Source organism: Centruroides vittatus, unplaced genomic scaffold (genome assembly GCF_030686945.1).
Source record: "Centruroides vittatus isolate TY-2023 unplaced genomic scaffold, ASM3068694v2 contig_1035, whole genome shotgun sequence".
NCBI classification, from domain to species: Eukaryota; Metazoa; Arthropoda; class Arachnida; order Scorpiones; family Buthidae; genus Centruroides; species Centruroides vittatus.
In genome coordinates, this window is record NW_027120673.1 from 1,656,177 (window position 1) to 1,677,731 (window position 21,555).

The 21,555-nt window shown below is 28.3% G+C and overlaps 1 protein-coding gene across 3 annotated transcripts; it reads left to right on the forward strand.

The window, feature by feature from the left end:
• The first annotated feature begins 81 nt into the window (after positions 1–81).
• On the forward strand, positions 82–13,570 carry LOC136969324 (GATA zinc finger domain-containing protein 7-like). 3 transcript variants are annotated; one of them, XM_067263456.1, is made up of 3 exons: positions 82–609; positions 2,065–2,636; positions 12,074–13,570. In XM_067263456.1, exons 2-3 carry the CDS (start codon positions 2,077–2,079, stop codon positions 13,056–13,058), a joined length of 1,545 nt encoding a protein of 514 aa, XP_067119557.1. In that variant the 5' UTR covers positions 82–609; positions 2,065–2,076; the 3' UTR covers positions 13,059–13,570. The 3 variants fall into 3 exon arrangements, with proteins under 3 accessions (XP_067119557.1, XP_067119564.1, XP_067119568.1); XM_067263463.1 differs by lacking the exon at positions 82–609 and adding an exon at positions 647–1,697; XM_067263467.1 differs by lacking the exon at positions 82–609 and having other exon boundaries at positions 1,987–2,636.
• The last annotated feature ends 7,985 nt before the right edge of the window (positions 13,571–21,555 follow it).

The following is a 21,555-nucleotide window of genomic DNA, read 5'->3' on the forward strand; positions in this document are numbered from 1 at the left end:
TTATGAGTAATTATCGGATATGGTGATTCACGTAGTTTAACGTTTCATTTAGTAACACTTACCGGATATATATGCCGATTTATGTACATAATCCGGTTATATATTTAAAAAAATATCGGTAAAGCGTATTATTATTTACTTATAAACCGCTTAAATTAATATTTTTAACTACGAAAAGTGTAAAAAAAATCGCACGAGAGAAAATGCGTTATTTATAATGCAGTTAAAATCAATAGTATCTGTGCGCAGTCTCAATTAGAGTAGGAAGTTGGGTAGAGGAGAAGGAAAAAATTAAAGAAAAAAAGAAAAACCTCGTTTAGGAGGGTATGTCTGGGGAGACATTAGTGCACGAGCAGTTCGAAGTTCCGGTTATCCAAATTACAGAAACCGGTTGGTGGTTCGTTATTTTCATCACCGCAGGGTTGAGATACGAACGAGCTCCGTCTGTGTTCCAGTCGATGTGTTGTATCGCCTTTGTTTAGAACTGGTGTGTAATCTGACATGGATACATTTATATTGTGAAGAAATTGTTTTATAAACTTACATACATACATGGAGAATTTATAGAAAATATAAAGCGCAAAACACTGGATTGTTTTATATTTTGTGGTAAGTAAAATGTTTAGATTTACATTAGCCGCGGGAAATTAACAACCGGTTAGGCCACTACCACTCGTGTTTACTGTAATTTTCGTGTGCATCTTAACACTTTCTTGTAGGTTAAAATAGACACGTTAGCAATTTATTCCGTGGCCACAGCACGAAAAACTTTAGTAGTGAAAATGTATTTAATAAATTAAAAAAAAAAAAATTATATCCTGAAGGGTGTATGACCTTAGTATGTGAGAATATCCTCTTATTCTCTCCCTGACCGGATGCACTAGTGGAACGATTTAATGAATGATGACGATGTTAAAAAAGAAAGGCAAACTTACAAATGTATACTAAAATGAATTCGATAGACAAAACAGTGTCTGTGAAGGTCATTGAATGTTTTCTTCGCTTGGTCACTTCCAAGTTCAGTCTTCTGTTTAAAGCTTCCAGCTATCGTGTAAATGTATTATACTGTAAGCTTACACTTTTTAAAACAAAGCATTTATGCATTAAAAAATCCAAAATTTAGTTCGCATTTCAACAGTAAACTTATTGTGTGACTAGAAAATGTATACCAGAAATGAGGAAATGAAAAGTAAATGCCCTAATTGATAATAAATTTAAGTTCGTTGCATTAATGTGTTCAAGTTTTGCATATTAATTGACGAATAAATAAAGAGATAACGGTAATTTTTATTGACCGATTATAGATCGATCGATCGATCGAAAAAGGGTTCGGGTTATTCACCCCAATCTAGTGACATCACCTTATTAAATTTCGCTTCTGTCTGGTTAACGAAAGGACCTTGACATATATAATTGTATTTCCTCGTTCCCTTGCACAATTTAAATGTTTTAATTACATTCATTTACCAGTAAATGTGTTTATGTGTTCAATATTACTCGTGTTAAAGTGAATAAACGACGAACCCACCTGCTCAGGTGTAATATCGGTCGTTGTGCGCATGTTCCATTCTAGAATGGGGTGGTTTTTGCTCATTGTTGTACGATTTTAGGCCAAGATGACAGTTCAAACTCGCGTCTTTCTTAACTAAAGTATAGATTTTTTACTTACAAATTTAATTTATATATATTTTAAACAGGTATGTGATTAACACGAGCTTTTATTATTCACCATCTCTCTGATTTTCTTTTATGTGCTGATAAATGTAGGTTAAGAAACAAACTTATTGTTTAAATTTACAGATGAAAAAAAAAAATGTTATATATTAACTGATAACTGTCTTAAATCAATAATTTTATTGTTAATGAGCGTTTTTATCACTTAGAATATTTAATTTATCTAAGAAAAACACTATTATCTAGTATAGACTAAAGGTAATACAATAGTATCTAGTAGCATACAGATGATAATGCTTAATTTTGTGTTAATCATAGTGTTGGTTTATTTATATTTTATTTGCTGAATGTATGTAAATATACATATGTGTATGTGTTTTTTAATGACAGGAATTTGTTACTATGGAACCTGGGAATGAAAATTCAGAGGGAAGAAGAGACGACGATAATTGTTGCATGTGCAATCCACAAATATGCAGTTCTTACGTTCTAGGAATGTTTGCATGTATCTTGGTGATCGGTGGCGTTTTTCTGTCTTTCCACAAATGGGATTACATGTGGTTAATAGTTTCTCTCGTCGGAATAGTTCTCATTTTGTTGGGTGCCCTGCTGCACTTCTGCGGAACGAATGCTAGTCAAAAAAACGCAAAGAGGCACCGGGTGAACGAGCAAGATCTTCACGAGCATCTCCTTCCGACCGCTCCGCCTCTGAGCAATGCCTATTCCGTCAGCCAGCTGTCGTTGAATATGCTCCCGCCTTACTTTTCTGCACTGGACAACGTGATAACCACTCACACGTCTCCTTCTGCTCCTCCCAACAGCGATAACGTGAGCCAAATTATACAGATCAAGGGACAGAGTTTCATTCTGCTGCCGATATCCGAAAACGTCGTTCCCGACAGTTCAGAAAACATAACCGTCTGGAACAATCCGGTGTTAATAGGGCCCAAGGAACAAACTAAGTAAGAAAATAAGTATATTTATTTTGCATTCCTAATTAAAAACAATAAAAATTAATATTTAATAATGCATTTAAATAATATATTTTTGTTTTAATTGATGATTGAGAGATCAAGTAGAACTAATTAAGAATTTGTTACAACTAATTTAACATAATAAAAAACAGAGTTCAAAACTTCTTATTATATACATATATAATGAATACTCAAAAAATCAGTGTCAGTTTTTTGATGATACAACGATTTTCATTTACAAAACAAATGTATTATGTATACATTTGTAAAATTTGCCTAGTAATTTGAGATTTCTCTCTCAAAATTACCAACTCGTTCATTTTCTAAAAATCTCGGAGAGAAATAGAGAATTTAATATCTCGACACGATAAAATTTACGAGTTTCTAGAAAATCGATTAAGATAGCAATAGAGTTAAATAAATTAACATTTTAGATCTATTGAAATGTTAGATAATTTATATAGTTCTTCAAATTAGCATGCCATTATGTTTAGAATTAATAAAAGTATTGATTAAAATAGCTCGTTTAATAACCATAAATATTAGATTTAAAAATTTGCAAGAATATAGTTGAATTACTTTAAAAATTTCGATTAGATCATTAAAGAATTGTGATCGATCTAGTTATTAAACTATGAAAAAAATCTGCTAAAAATATCAGAATTACAAGCACAAAAATAGTGTCAAGACAAATTTTCTTAATGAACCACTTTTTTGAAACGTGAAAGTTCATTTAGTGTGAAAAGAAACTCATTTTTTTGACTGTTCTAAAAATTTAATTTTTTTTTTTTTTAATTAGGAAAATTAAATTTTGATCTACTTAATTATTAATTTTACATAAAAATTAACTTGACAAAATGGTGATAATCAAATAATTCAAAAGTACAAATAATGTGGGTTGAACGTATAATGTATTTAAAGTATTTGTCTAGTCCACTGCCATTACTTCAATGGTACTAAAGGTCAATAATGCAATATAATGAATAGTCATAAACTTGAGACTGTTGAACTGACGTTTGTTAATCATTTATCAAGTCTCTTATCTATGTTGTTTCTTTTCCAAACTTGTTACTAATCATTGTTTTTAATATATTAATAGGAACTTTTGTAAAAATTTACAGATATGTTATGAGATCATTTATAAATGTATTCTGAATACTAATAAAGATGCCACTTTGCCTTAATTCTTATAATCTCTTTGTATTTTAAACTGATCTATCTAAGAGATATTGCTTGTTTAACCATTTTATTTTTCTAGAATTTGCTGATAATATAAAGAATAATCTGTGTCTTGCTTATTCCTCATAAGTATTTAATTAAAAATTTAATATCATAATGTAGGTATAAATTAAGATAAATGGGTAAAATATACCTATGGAGCTTTTTTAAAAGTAGTTATATCAATTATTATTCAGTCCAAATATAAAAAATATATATTTGACATGAAAGTTGTCTACATCTGCCATTTTCTTCTTTCAGTACTGTCTTTCTTCAGTACTATAAACAGCGTCTTTGATTATGTTTGCTAGAATAGCTACTACATTGTGTTTTCAATGCAGTTTTTTAATTGTGGAATTGAAATAGATCTGTTTAAAAATATCTTTTCTTAAAGATTAACTTAGAAGCATATACATATATATACTGGTATAAAGAATTGAAATGCAGTGATCTTGCATTCAATTCATGGGAAAATTAAAAGTTTTTTATGTTATCAAAGAAACAACTCCCAGCAAATTTTATTTGTTCTTGACCGAACACGTTTCGAGCCGTTCAATTAACATAAATAAAAGCAAATTAAAATACTATACTTTAATATGCAAAAACTTCAACATAACATAAATAAATAATTATTAAAATTCCAAATTAAATTACAATTTTTTCCAATTGTATTTAAGCTATTTGTTAGAAACAAGTAATTATTATTTCTTTTACATGTTTCATCATTTGTTCTATTTGATTTCAGTTACATTTATTTATTAGGGTATATGATATTCTTTAATTTTTTATCTAAATATAAAGACAATTCTAGATTCTCGAGTCATTAAATACAAGTATTTTGATTGTAATAAAATCTTCAGCAAACCATAACAATCTAAGCCACTGCATGGATCAGAGCCAAGTATTGTTTAGCTATCCGCCAAGAAAAAAATGAATTATTTATAAGTGAGAAGAACAATTCTTCATTTTTGTCAGATCATTCTTCATTTCAGTATAAAATTCTCTGAATAATTTACATATTTGACAAGTTTTTATCCACTCCTGCAAATGCAGATTTACATTAAAGTATAAAATTTAATAAATTACTGATACCTGATTGTTGCCTCTTTTTTATTTTTATTGTAATATTTTAATTTTAGATTCTTTTTGTATCTGAAATGATTGTTATAATTTAAAGAATATCATATCAGGTGTAATATATGAAATAAAATAATTATTTATGCTGTATATACCAACAGAGATTAAAATATCAATGCTATATTCTATAACAAAATATATATATAGACAAATGTACTATTTAATAATAATTGTGACCTAAAATTTAAGCTAAATAAATCCTGTTTATGATTTAATACTTATTTTCATTTAAATTGCAACGACTTGTTCGGGTTTTTTGAATCAGCAATTACTGACTTACTTAAAGCACTTGTTAAATTACAGTAATCCATTCTTAATTTTTTAATTACAATTTACTAATTGCTGCTGATATAATCCTAAAAAAGTCAAATAATTTCAGTATAAAAAAAATAATCTTTTGAAACATAGCAGGGGAAAATTTTTTGACTTTTTTAAAAAAAATTATTAAGTAAAACATTTTCAGATTACATTAACCTATAATAATTTGTATATACGTTACCATGAAAGATCAAAATTTGTGAATGTTATCATACAGGGGTCTGGAAAGTCTGAAAGATATTTCGTATTATTACAGAATTTGGACATTCCCAGTGTATGTTGACATACAACATACATTGATGACCTGTGTTGAATCATAGAAATGGTGGTCTGAAGTTTATGTATTGTATATAATTATGTTATCAGCTGTTTTTTATTGCAAGTTTGGCATTTATGAGTAAAGTTCTCATTGATTGGCAACAATAAGTTATCAGCACTTATCATGTGTGTTTTTCTTTGTTAGTTTTTGAGTGTGTAATTTACGCAAGGTTGCCAGACAGGGCTACTTTTCACAGTCTGGGCAATTCCTGCTCATCTGTGATTAATTTTACTTTCTAAGCTGTTATAATAGAAGGAAAATGCATGGTGATTTTTTTGTTATGTTTGCGTGGGGGGCATGCTTTTGTTCACCCACTTTGAAGTTTAATACAATATCACTAATGATCTTGAAAGTCACACTGTCTTTAGGCATTCATTTTGCTAGGCATATGATATAGGGATGTCTGGAAGTGTTAGTTTTCATTTAAAATTTGATTGAATTTACAGATTTATACAAGATTTACAATATATTGCAATTCTGTTTACAGCAGGCCTGGCCAACCCAAATTGTTTCGTGGGCCACTTTGATCACGCGTAACATTACAATGGGCCACAATTTAGGCAAACATGCTTTTAAAAAAGTAAAACAAATACAAAATGAATAAGATTTTATTGTTACACCAAGAGTTCGTACTCACACTTGCGCATTATAACAATGACACATGCAAATTTTTATTTATTTAATTGTTTTGGTATACACGTAACGGGAAACAAAAGTTTTAATAGATATATGATATCGCTTAGCGGGCACACAATTTAATGTGACGGGCCACGGGTTGGCCAGGTCTGGTTTACAGTAATAAGGTATTACAGGTATTGACACAATACTAATATTAAACATAATTTAACTGAATGTTTTGGTTTTGTTGTAACCAAATACTACCTAGTGCAATAATTTTTCTTAATGCTGCTTTATGCCCATGTTTTAATATTTATGTAATGTACTGTACTTGGACATCTTACAGTTTAGAAATTCTATTAAAAGTTTATCATCTTGCTTTGCTTTGCTTGTATAAGAATGTAATTTGTGTTTTACTATATTATATCCTTCTTATAAACCTATCTTTTTTTAAACATTCACTTCTGCTAGTCAGAAATAACATTTTAAAATTATTTCGGATATAAACCAAATAACTTTGTAAATGTTGACATTCATCTGATTTTATTCTTTCATAGCAACGCATATATAAAAATTTTAAACTTCAATCACCCAATTTCAATACAAGATAACAAACTTTAATCCAGCAAGAAACATTAAATAACTGAAAACACTAGAGAGGTTGCAGCCATCGTTTTCATTGCGCAAATGTGTATGTTGGGCATCCAGCGCCGCTTTCCTGTATGCCTAGAAGTTTGACATTGGCATTTGGAACGTCAAGCATGATTCCACTGACATTCCAAACACCATTATCAAACTTCTAGGCTTACAGGAAGGCAGTGCCGAATGTCCAACATACACATTTTCGCAACGAAAACGGTGGCTGCAACATCTCTATTAGTTCTTTGTTGCATTCTAGTTATTCTTTACTTCAAACTATGACTTTGACTGAAGACATTAGTAATTTCTTGCTGGATTAAAGGTTATTGATTAATTGAAATTGATATTAATGATCAATTTTCAATTTTTTTGTGCATTTTTGTATTCAAAATAAATATCACTACAAATAAACATATGCTTTACCAGCATAGAAAGTCATGACACTCTCTCTTTCAAATTACCTGTACTAGTAGTATATTTTTACATTGATTTTTTTTCTATTATAAGTTCATTAGATTGTTTGGTTGTGTATCTTAATTTTTTCAACATTCTCACTTTAGGTAGTCCACGATTTAACTTTTGTACAAAACAATTTAATCTGAGGGTACCAAATTCAGAAATTTATATATTATCAGCCAACAATTAAAAATGTGAAGTCATTGCTTGGTGGCAGATTTTGCCAGTTTTGGTTTTGTTAACATCAGAATCATTAGTGAAAATTAATTTTTATTGTTTATTTTTGTTTAACTACGATTTTAACATATTTCATATACTTTTTTACATTGAATCTTTCCTATCTTAATAAAAGTTTTAACTTTTCACTTTTGACGATCGGAAACAATAAGCCAAATTTCCTTTATAATATATAATTCTATTGCTCGACTTTCAGACATTCTACTTTTGTATACATTATATATGAAGGTTGAGGACTACCTGTATATTAGTATACAGGGTGGGCCAACGAAAACGAAACGGCAGAGTGTTCGTGTTCGTCCAAGCAAATCGCTCGGACAGGTCGATTTTATTCTCGAGGGGACATCTTTTGCAATAAAGTTTTTGCGATTCTGAATACAACAGACAACAAAAATTTTAAAAACTCATTTATTTTGTATTATCTAAACAAACATTTATTTCGAAAAAAAATGTTTGTTTAGTTAATATTCAGAATCGTAAAAACTTTATTGCATAAGATGTCCCCTCGAAAATAAAATCAACCTGTCCGAGCGATTTGCTCGGACGAACACGAACACTCTGCCGTTTCGTTTTCATTGGCCCACCCTGTATATAATGTAGACTGTGTTCTTTTATCTTTGTTTCAAAACTCATTCACTGCATTTACATATTTTTTTTTTTTTCTTTTATGAATTGTAACATTGCCAGTAAAAATTGTTTTTGGTTTAGAAACTAAAAAATTGATTTCACATTAAATTTGGGATGGTTCTTAAATTCCTACTTTCCAATCAGTTTGAAAAATCAAAGAACAGCAATGTTTTCTGCAATGTCCCACTTTACACTCAATGTCATATTTATATTGTTTGTGTGATTATTGTTATAGTGGCATTCAAAATCATCATTAAAGGCTAAAATGATGCTATCTGCAGAACAGTAATGATTTGAAACTTAAATTTTTCTAATAGTGAGAAAGGTCAATCTAAAATGCATTGTGTTATGGCCTTTGATAGTACAAAGGTCATAAAGGTATTTTATGGGTTTATTCATATCACTACAGAAGGACATGTATTAAAAACAAATTCTAATTTTAGTTTTTTTTTTTTTTAAGTAACATAAAGTCAAGACAATTCTTTCACATAGTGTTTCTATTGAAAGTTAAAAATTTTATATTTGAGGTTAAACTTAAAAATGACTATTATTAGTGCCAATAATATGAAAGTGTACTCATTCTAAGAATATTTTTATTTGGAAATATAACTAAAGAGAACTTTAACAAGTCTACTGAACAAAGTCCAAAATACAGCTGCTATACTTTTCACATGATTTGAAAAAACATAATTACAGTATTTTAAAATGTATGATAATTAAGCATAAAAACATCCTAATATTCTCATTTCACAATTTTCTCTCTCCCATAAATTATTCTGAAATGTATGTACAGCTTATATTTAACAAGGTTTACAATAATGGGGGGACACATTTAATTGAAAAATAAATATTGCGATGTAGAAAACTTTGCATAAAACTAAATCTGAAGTTTAATAGAATTTCTGAGCTGTAATTGACCAGTATTGTATCTAACTAAAACATTTTTAAAAAATTAAAACTTGATTTACAGGCAAAAATACATTAATCCAATTTTAAAAATTTTCCACTTAAATCTAGTCAAATGATTTTTCTTGATGTTTAAAGAGTTTCCTTAAGAAGTATTGTGTGTATTATATTAAGATATTTTAATTTGTATTCATTTTTTCTTCTTTCCTTTCTTAGGAGAAGGTTATACTAATCACACTTTTCATAATAAATGTTTGAATATATTACAAAGCCAAAAAAAGGGGGATTTGCATAATATTTTGATTCAAAATTTTAATTTCAAATCAGCATAATGTATTAACTACTACAAACATAAGGCATTTTTCCCAGACAATGAAGTCTCACTAAAGTTGCTAAATGCAAATATCAATGACTGGCAGATTGCAGACTTGAATCCTGCTTTAAACTAGAAACAAGAATTTAACATAAATCTATGCTGACCTGGCAGTAAAATGAGTTTGCCTGTTTTTCAGGGGATGATAATATATTTTTAAATAAATGTTCCATAAATTATATTCTTACTTTTTGTGGAAGTGAAATCATTTGATTGTAATAAAATTAATTTAAAAATGTCAGCAATATTTCACAGTAAATAAATATCACTGATCAATAATTAGATAAAGCTACACAAAATAAATGCTTAATAATTAAATCACTCAAAGTATAATTTATATATGCTAGCTTTCATTATATGATGAAAACTATAGTTAGTTTTAATGAGATTCTTTAATACAAAAGAACATCTGGATAGCATGGCAGTATCAAAGCAATAATAAATTAGCTTGGAGTTGGCAGGGAGTGGAGGGAGTACACACTGCATTGTTTGTGTACTTCTGATAGGAAAGCCTCTACTATGTAACATCTGGATAATAGCAGCCAATACCAACAGAATACCATGTAAAAATCAACAGTTTTTCATGTAAATTCACTTTTCTTACATGTTAATTCAAAAATATAAAATGTCCATTAATATTTTATAAGTTTATTCGTTTATTTAATCAAAAAACTGCTGCATTTTATTAAAAAAAAAAAGATCTGAAACTAAGTTTTGGTGACTTAGAGAATTAAATTCTTCTGTTCTGCTTTAGACTTAGAAATTTGGAATTTTAACAGCAAACTTTAATTCTTTAAATTATTAATAGATTTTAAAAAACACACCCATTTCTATTTTTCAAAGTTGAACTTTATTAGACCATAAAAATTTATGAATTGTGTGGTTCATCATCTAAAGAAAAAACAGAATTGTTCCATTTTTCTTACCTCCTGAAAATGGAATGGAATGTTAATTTTGTAAATGCTGCTATTAAAGCTTGACTTTTAAAAATTTAGTAGTACAAGAACACTACATTATTTGTTTTAATACTTCCTTTTATATATAAGTTTAATGTAAATTTTTCCTTTTTTTTTTTTTTTTTTTTTTTTTTGTATTTCCACACAGTAGATTCAGAAAAGTTTTTCAAATGAGTTACAATTCTTAGTGTATAGATCCCTATTATTTCTTGTCATTCAAATTATTGATATTTGAGTGCTTATATATTTAGATTTATTATTAAGTGACCTGATTGTCCTAGATAGAAACCTCAGTTTCTACTTTTAATAGTTCTTTTTCAGGAATCAAGTTAGTCTTCTTGATATCATATAAAACAATAAAATTACTTTCTCAAATTTTAGAATATAGTTAGTTTATTTTGCTAGTTAAAACTAAAACATGATCATTTTTAATATGTTAATTGAATGAATTTAATTTTCTCCTTGGAGAATTCAGTTTAACTTATAAATACTTTATAAAAATATTTACTACAAATGTATAGCTTGTATTTTGAAGGAGAATTTCATCATTTAATGTTATAAAAAAGTGATCATACAAAGCTATTGTTTTATTTAAATAAAATTGACCTTGATGTTGTTTATTAAGAACACCATTATTAATTTGCATAACTTATTTAAATATATAACTCCATTTGTAAAAATGCAATAAATCTGATATTTTTTTTACGTAATAATTATTGTATGAATAAAAAATGAAAAGAATTTTAGATTAATTAATTACTCTCTGAATTAGCACAAACCATAAGAAAGATTTTTATCCAGGCATGAAATTAAAGAGATTCTAGATATAAGTTACTTAAATTATGAAAATCAGTATGGTAATGATCAAAGCAACCAAGTGACATTTAATACAGTGAATTATCAAGCTCTAATGGCAAATTAGAGTTCTTGATTAATGGGAAAAAGAATTAATAAAATTTGTTACAACTCTGAAAAATATAAATAGAGAAATTATCAATCTTGACTTGAAATGTTAGCACTATTTCCTTTCTAATAGATAAATAGATAGTTTTTAAATTAAGACTATAAGATCAAAACATTGTGTATTTTATTGTTTAGATGCTTATAGTTTTAATTGAAGAACTTTTCAATAAATGCAGTGTGTCTAGGCTATCAATTATTCTATATTGTAATATATGCTCATTTCTAATTCTGGGGAAAAATGAATTTGTAAATGTGCACATTTCTCCGATTTTCTCATTCTCTCCTATAACTGATTCAAATCTTTGACTTACATTCATATAAAAGATTAGACAACACACTGAACATTTTTGTTATGTATTACATTCTGCTACATAAGATCTAATCTTGCACCTTCGTAAACATTCCACAAATAAAGTTTCCAAAGCGTTTTCTTTTTTGGATTTAGTGAGATTAGCAATGAAAACTTTTTCTAGAAAATTACAGATAGTTGCCAAAATAAAAATTTAAATATCAAAAAATTTTATAAATGACATGATTTAGAGCTCTCTTACTTTTAAGGTGCAAAAATATAAATTGCCAGATTTTAGTTACTGCTAATCACTTATTGATCCTAACTTAATATTTGTAATTATTAATGTAAAATTAATTTTCTTTTTAGTGGAATCATTTCCAAAGGACCAAATATTATAACAGTGCCAATAAAGGAAGACTGTGAATGCCAAACAGATAATCCACCCGAAGAAATCCAAGTAACAGTTGATATACCTTCTAGAACAGAAACAGAAGTTCAAACAGCTTCCCAACCTGCTAATAAAACACTTACTACAATAAATATAGAAAATGAATCAATTCCCAACAATTCCTTAGCTACTGAAGCTACAGGTTGCCAAACAGAAACTCCAGAACAGACTACCTCTTGCACTACAGACTGTGATCCTTTACCTGCTGAAGCCAATGAAGAACAAGAATTTCAGGAATGTGAAGAATCTAATACATCACCAGAAGGAACTCAGTCTGAATCTTTAGAGAGTGAAGAATCTGTTGATTTAATAACTACAGAGTGCAACATGGATAACACAGATTCAAGTTTACCTGAAGATGAAATTAATTTATTAATAGATGATAATGCAAATATAAACACTGTTTCAGAAAACATTCCAACATGTTTAGATCCCATAGTGGAACCATTACCAGAATCCATAAATGTAATAAATAATGATGAATCTAATAATAATAATAATAATAATCCTGTAGAAAATCATACTAATCAAACAACTATTGTTCCTGAAAACACAATAAATAGTGACATAAATGAAAATTTTCCTGAAACATCAACTTTAGCTACAGACTTAGTTAATAATAATGAAATTGAAATTGGAAACATGAACATAATAATTAATAACAACTATACAGAATACTCTTCCGACATAGATATAACTAGTAACATATTCTCCGAACAAGGGTTATGTTCAACTTCTCACTTAACGACAAACGAAAACTGCAGTGGCCAGTTTTCCGGCTATAACAGTGATATCGACGATGCAGAAATCTGTGATAGATCATCGCCCCCACCAAGTTATGAAGAAGTTACTCAAGAACAATTAGCAATTGCTGGTTATGGTATAGCTTATGGAACTATATAACATTTCACCTTTCTGATAAAGGTTTACTTATCAACAATTATAAATATCAATTTCATTTTATTTTCATATAATAAAAGTGATACCCAAACTGTATATACCTCATGTTAAAATTAAGTACTTTAAATCAGATGGGTATTTTCTTATTTAAAACAAGACCTTAACAGATTATTCTGTTAACATTATATTATCTGTGACAAATACAATATCAAATTTAATCAAAGGATATTACAGGGATATTTTTGAAACTGGCATACATTTATTCTTTATAATATATTTGATATATTGACAAAGTATTTTTTGAATTAATACTTTAAACAGAATTGTGAAATGTTTTTAAGTTATAAGGATATTAGATCTGCATTACTGTTTGCAAATCATTCCAATCTCCTTCCATATTTATATTTATATACATAATGTTGGTATAAACTTATTTGATTATACAACTAATATTTGTTTGTAGAATGATATTTAATTCAAAAATAAAATATTTCAACTTAGATAAAAAGTTTCTGCTTATTTGTGAGAAATTAATTAAATATTAAGTGTTTGATTTTATGGATACTTAATGTAAACAGCACCTCTTAAGTTATGCTTAATATTATGACTGATTAGAAATAAATTCAACCAGTTATGCCTATCAGTATTTTTGTTTTTACTAAAAACAGTCTCTAAAAGACATTTTTAAAAATATTTTTGGCTTTTTTTTACCTTGTGGGTACTAAGGAGGTCTTTTTGCCAAACTGACTATGGGTCAACCTGGCCCACAAAGAAGGCCAAGTGTGAGGGATGGGACATATCCTAGACAACCCACCCACAAAAAATTCCTAAAGCACTACATCATTTGCTTGGATTTGATTCCAAGACCCCAAAGCACTACGTTGACACCTTAACTGCCTTGGCCATCTGACAACTGACATTATTATATTTCAGAATATCAAAATCAAAATTTTTATTACAAAAACTCTAAAAATTATACATATAAGCAATAACCAAATGTCCAAGCTGAATCACCAAAATACTTTTCCAGCAACTGTTTTATTATAAAAAACAAATGTTTTTGTATATTTAAGAAGTGTTCTATGACATATTACAAAATATGAACAACTTTTATAATATGTCACATTGATGCATTTCATTTTAGAATCTCGTAAATTTAATTTCAGTAGCTAAATCTGTAGAGGGCTTCTCAAATAAGCTAAAAATGTTTGTTTTTATAATAAAAATATTGCTGGAAAAGTATTTATGGTGTTTGCTTGGTGATATAATCTATAGCAAAATTCTGTATCAGTATATAATCTGTATTAATACTGATACATACTGTTATGTGCCAGTGATTGTGATTATGACAGTGGCCTTTGTAGAGAAATAAAAAAAAAATTGAATTTATTATTTGTTTAGAATTGCATCTACATGCATTTAACGTCAAATCATGTTTATTAACAATTATAAATTATGCTTATTTTAGGTGGCTTGGTAATTTTGCCTTTATACAAAATTCAAATCCCATCTTTTGACAGTAGTCAAAGTATCTTGCTATCTTTTCAATTTCTGTTTTGTAACTAAAGAAATAATTATTTAATTACTTTTATTATGGTATCAGAAAGTGGTTTGGGTAAATTTTATGTTATATATATATATATATATATGCACACACAATTATATATACTGTACTTAGTTACATACATACATCCATTTATTTCTGTGGCATGGAAGAATAAGGGCTAATGCCCATGATATTGACCCTTATTTTTCCAAGCTACAGATATATAATAATATGTCCACTCCTCCAAATACTTGTGACATTTGCTAATAAGTATTTCAGAAGGAACATAGTATTAATTATGGATTATTTATTATACTTAAAGATTATTATGGACTAATAGCAAAGTGCAGAAGAAAAAAACCCATTTGTAGTAGAACAAATGCTACAGAAAGATTTTTTTATAAAGACACTGGAGAAAACAACAAGAACAAAAAATACAGAGGGAGAATCTATTGGTTGAAAATACAGTGGATAAGATTATTAAGAAATTTCCCATAATAAATGTTTTATAAAACTTCTTTAGACAATGATGCCAGGTTTTGTATTTTAGATCTTCCTCAGCAAGGCAAGCCCAAAAGTATATCAGAATATACAAATATTTCCATTATATGCCACCATTAGATCAGTGAAAAAGAAAAATATAAAGATATGCTAGATTTATTTCCACACATCTCACCAATTTACCTGAATACTTTAAAGCATTAAAAATATCAGAATTTAGAAATTGAGTTTCAAAGAGGGCAATAGTGACAATTATTTTATTTATAAATAATTAATTCATGTTGTTATTAAATAATAATACAATTATTCATAAGAGTTGTTATGGTCAAAATGTCAACAATCAATAACACTATTATTTTCTTTTAGTGTTATATTTGATGTCAGTGATGTCAATGGTTTAAATCATTGGTTAATTTCGAGACAACAATAAGTAAAAATATTTATTTCTAACTTGTTTTTTTATTAAAATTAATTATTTTTGTTGGTATAAGTAACTTTTAAGATTAAACATTAATTATAATAATGGTCTGTCATTTAAGATTTAAAAAAAAAAAAAACCTTTACTTACAAGCTGTTCAAAATTTTATAATAATAGGAAAGATTCTCATTATAAGAGCAAGTTTTGTGCAAATATTTTGCAACATGAAGCCAAAATATTTTTAAATACACCCAAACACAAAAGTTTAAATATCTCAAAACAGAAAAAATGACTTAGACTACTATTATAATCACTGGCACATATACAGTAATTAATTAGAAATGCTTTAATATACCACACTAATAATTTGTCAAAGAAACAATATTTTACATACTTTTTAAATGTAAATTTATTATTTGTAATTAATAATAATAATTAATATACTTAGTTAATAATAATAAAAATACAGTATACTTACAATAAGTAAAGTAAATCTAAATCATTTTGATATTGCTAAAAATTAACTTAGAAACTAAAATAAAAACATGTATATTGTCTTTAAAACTAACAACTATATCTGATTAACTTTGAAAGAAAGATTGAATGTTACCAGATTATTTTATGCCTTATTAACTCAGCTAAGCACTATTAATGAGAAACCTTCAATAATTCATTGTTTTGTTCACCTGTAATACCATGCTTCCGTCTTCTGTAGAATGATACTAAAATGACAATCTTGTAGTGTCTGATTCTTATATAAATATTTTCCCATAATTATATAAATAGAAACTGTAATATAATTATTATTAATATAGACTAAATTTATAAACTTAATTTTAATAAATTATAATCTTTTAATGTTTTTGGATTGAGTAATAAGTCATTCAGTTATTTTTATTGCCCAATTACACATTTTTAGAATAGCGTTCAGTTTTCTCAGATAAGTGTGACTTTCTGAAGTGAACTTTTTTAAGTGTGCAGACACGTTACTAATATGTTAAACTAGTTTGAAGAGTTTTAATTTTATTTTATGAATATTTTAGTCTCTGAAATGGAACCAGAAGACATCCATCTGAGGCATGTTTTGTTTCTAAAAAGGTTTAAATGAAACTAAGATGACATCAGAAACGTGTGAAATTTATGGCACCAACACTGTAAAGGTGAAAAAAGCTCAATTTTGGTTTCAGAAGGGAAATTTTAGCTTGAAAGATGATGAGTACTTCGGTTAACTGATCACAGTTAACAGTGATGAACTAAAGGCTCTGGTTGAAGCCAATCCAAAAGCTATCACAAGGGAATTAGCTATAAAACTATATGTAAGCTAAAAAAAGTTTATGTAACGACCTTAAATTGGAAAAGTTCCTAAGTTAGATGTGTGGGTTCCACATGAGTTAACAGAAACTGATCTTGCACAGTGATCAAGTATTGCCAGATTATTATTCTATTGTCAAAAGAAAGATCCATTTTTAGATTGAGTAATTACTGGAGATGAAAAATGGATATTATACACCAATATTCTATGAAAACAATCTTGGCTAAATACAACAAAGTCCTCAACATCCTCCAAAAAGTGGACTGCACCCAAAAAAAGTAATGTTGTGCATATGTTGGGATGTAAAGGGAATAGTGCATTATGAACTACAGTCAAACCTGTTTTTATGCGGGGGATAGGGACCGCATTAAAAAAAACGCATAAAAAAAATCTCACGAAACTTCACGAATGGCTGTAAATAATAGTTTTCGCAACACAATTAAAAAAATATTTTTTTTATGCGGTCAACAGGGACCGCATAAAAAAGTCTCACATAGAAAATAACTCAAAACCGTATGAAATAGAATTTATTGACAACAGATGTCAGCACTTGACTGCATCGTCTGGTCTATCGTCTGTTTTACATATTTTTGTCCAGGTGGTGTTTTGATGACTTAAAAAGTAAATTATTTCATTTTTCGCATATTCATGCAATAATATTACTATAATAAGTGCATTTATGCTATAATAAGTTTATTTAGCTATAATAAGTCAACGTAAGACATGACGAATTGCACGAGACTAGTCGCCAACTATACCGCACAAATTAAAAATTCGCATTAAAAAAATCGCACATAAAAAGAGCGCATAAAAACAGGTTTGACTGTACTAGATCTGAACCATACCATAAATGCCAACACATCATGTGAACAATTAGACCATTTAAGCAAAGCATTGAAGGACAAAAGACCAGTACTGGTAAACCACAAGGGCATTATACTGCATCATGACAATGCAACATCACACATTACCAAAGTAACCCTAGAAAAAATAAGAATTCAGTGGGAAGTTTTGCTTCATCTGCCATATTTTCCAGATTTGGCATTTTCAGATTATTATTTGTTTAGATCTTTACAGAACTGTTTAGGTAGAAATAAGTTTCATCAAATTGATAAAGTCAAAAATGCTATTGTGGAATATATTGTCTCAAAATCTGAGGACTTTTTCAGAAGAGGAATCGAGAAATTGATAGAAAGATGGAAAGTAGTGAAACAATGGAATGGATCATATATAACTGATTGTTTGTATTTGTAAGTTAAATAAAATGTTAAAAATAAATACAAAAAATTTATTCAACTTATTACTCAACCCAATACAAATATATTAACAATCATATCAAAAACAAATACAAATTTAAATTATTATTAAAATTTGCAAAGATTTTGGAGGACTAAAATGTGTACCATACATGATATTTTTTCTGGATTTATTTAATTTCTGGATCCTTTTCATGATAATGTAAATATGTGGAAAGATACAATACAAATATGTATTATTATATTAGTATTTAAAATAACAAAATTATTACTTACTGCTTTATTATACAATGGGCTAATAAAAACTTTCCCAGCTAATTATTTCCAAACTAATATTACTTTTAATACATTCCAAAATATCAAATGGGATCCCAAAACAGGCTATCAAATATGATAGGTAATTGCCTCACTGCATAACAGGCAAGGGGTGCAGTGCATCACTGCATAATACTCATGCAGTGTGGAATTGAATGTCAATTTCAAACAAAAATGGATACATTATAATGAACTGATAAAATGGCTACCAAGGTCTCCTATTTACACCTATGAATTTTTCACGGGGCTTTCTGAAGTCAAAGGATTATGAAACACAACCATTGAATGCAAATGACATGCATCAATGTACTCTGGGTGCATGTGCTGCCATAATTGATGAAATGTTGATAGCCATGCAGAAAAGGTACAAGTGTGCATTGTTGTGAAAGAAAGTCATTTTGAATCACCAATTTTGGTTATGTAAACACCATGCATAAATATCTGTAATGCATTGTGTGTTTATTAACAGCATTTGACATTTTCTATTTAACGGATATTTCAATTAAATAGAAAATGGTATGGATATGGATATTTCCATTGCTAAACTAAACTGCACATTCAACCACTCTTGCATTGCATTTGCGTTATGCAGTGATATACTACTACTACTACTACTTGCATGTTGTGCAGTGAAGCATTTATCTGTCATATTAATATTTGACAGACTGTTCCAGAATCCCATTTGATATTTTATGATGCACTAAAAGACAATAGTATACACTTTAATGTGCTACAACTTTGTACTTGACAATGTTGCCCTATTTTCATTAGGGTTTATAACAGCCATCTCCAATGAAAGAACTAGAGAAGAAATTTACATCATCATTTTGTGCATGCCTGCATAGTATACTTGTATATCAGCAAGAGTTCTACAGAGCAGTCTCTATTAGTTTTTGAAAAAATTGACTGAAGAGAGACTTTTGTTACTATTAGAAAATGCATTTCTGATAAATACATTTTCAACCAAAAATAGATTTGATATGAACTGTTATTTAAAGGTTAAAATTTATTTTAAAAATCACCAACAATCACCTTAAATATTGAGCTATAATCTGGCTAATTAATCAATCATTTAATTAGCCAGATTATAGCCGATATTTAAGGTGATTGTTAGTTATTTCTGTATATGCATTGGGCTTTGAGTTGTTTATTATTATTTTAAAAACTTTATATATTATAATCATAACATACTATTATATTACTCTGTAAATCTTAAGCAATTCTTTGCTTTCTTTGAAATCTTTCAATATCTATATTTATACAAAACACTATTTTCTTTCAGGCTTATATAAACAATTTTTAATATATTTCTGTTAATTATACTATAACTTTAATAAGGTAGTAGTAAGTTTCAATTTGATTTAAATATACTGTATTAGTAAAATCTTGATTTACAAATGTTATTACAAAAAAATTAAATTTGAATTTAATTTAATAATTTGATACTTTAATTAATAATCTTTAAAAAGAAATCCAATTGCTTAGTGAAATAAAATATTCATAAGTTCTATCAACTCCATTAATTGGGCTGCAATTTGAAAAAATTGTGAACCTATAAATTCCCACTGTTGTCCATTGTGTGTCTGTCTGTCTTTCCTTAATCTTGAGAATGGAGTTAGATAGATGAAAGACTAGGCATACATGGAAACCTTAGGGGCAGGAAGCCCCAATTAACTATATATGAATGTCCAACCAGAAGTCATGTTACTTCAATTCAAAAATTTTCCTTAAAGGTGTTCAATAGATAACTGGCATAGCTCTATTATTAAAGGAAAAGTATGATGTACAGTACAGAGGCAAGCCACTACTAATTTGAGATGGAGACCATATATTTTAAATTAAATAAATTAAAAATTGCATCCCAGGATTGTGACAATGTCACAATAAATAATTGCTCATTTAATTGTAATTTTTAAAAGGTTTTTTGTTTCATATAGTTATTTGAGTTCCATATCCAAGGATCTAACTGATTCACAAGAGCATTTAATACCCATATGCCCACTAAACAGCATTTAAGGTATCTAAAATTGAATATAACAAATATCACAAAGCCTGATGAGTATATATAAACATCCAACGATCGCATAAATGATCGAGCTACAATTCGGCTATTTTAAATAATTAATACAAAGTAATTTGCTACTAGAGGTAGGTGTTAGGTGCCATCTCTTAATTAATAATTTTAATTTTAATAATTTATTAAATAATTTAGAACCTTCTGGAAATTATTAAAAATTATAATTATTAATTTAGTTAAGAGATGACACCTAAGGCCTACTTCTAGTAGCAAATTACTTTATATTAATTATTTAAAATACCAACCAAATGCCGAAATTTGGTTGGTATTTTCGGCATTTGGTTGGTATTTAGCTTTAATATATCGGGTTTAGAGATGATGTTTATTTAAAATAGCCAAATTTTAGCCCAATCATTTAGTTGATCGTTGGATGTTTCTAAAACTGAATTAAATGCAGTCAAATATACCTAAAAACAATGGTTCTCAAACTTATACAGTTCATGGACCAACTGAATTGAGTCACAGATAAACTGAAGATCACCTATGCTTTCATTCATTTGTTATCCAATGAAAACCAACTTATAATCTAACATGACAGATAAGTGATACGTAAACATCATCTTTTCTCTGCATAAACTGCATATCATTGAAATTTAAAAAAATGATTAGATCAGTGCATGACACCTGGAAAATGCTTAGAGACCATCAATAATCCACAAACCATATTTTGAGCAGCACTGCAAAAACCTGTGTACATTAATGTCCCTTAAGATGAATGATATTTCTGAATTTTCATATGAAAAGAAAGATTGTGTAAACTGAATAATAAAACTCAGTATCATAATATATTTTGTTGATTTCTAATGGTTTATTTTTTAATTTTTCATACTTTTTATGTTTTTTAAGAAGGTTTGTCAATACACTGACGTCTTGTACTTTGAACATTCCAGAGTTCAAATGCTAAATTTGAGAGAAGTTCGATCCAGTTTGAATGATGGTTCTAAATTTGAACTGTCTGTGTAATAAAAAAATGCACTCACTGTGTAAATGACATTTGTGTACCCAAGTTGTCTTGCTCTCACTGTGAAAGCATCTCTTGTATTATTTTCATGTGTTTTCAGTGCTTTTTTCACTT

What these genes read in the sequence shown, in the direction of transcription:
- LOC136969324 (XM_067263456.1), top strand. Translation starts at nt 2,077, where the DNA reads ATGGAACCTGGGAATGAAAATTCAGAGGGAAGAAGAGACGACGATAAT. An exon ending in GGGCCCAAGGAACAAACTAA is followed by an intron (nt 2,637 to 12,073) that starts GTAAGAAAATAA and finishes TTTTCTTTTTAG; the next exon opens with TGGAATCATTTCCAAAGGAC.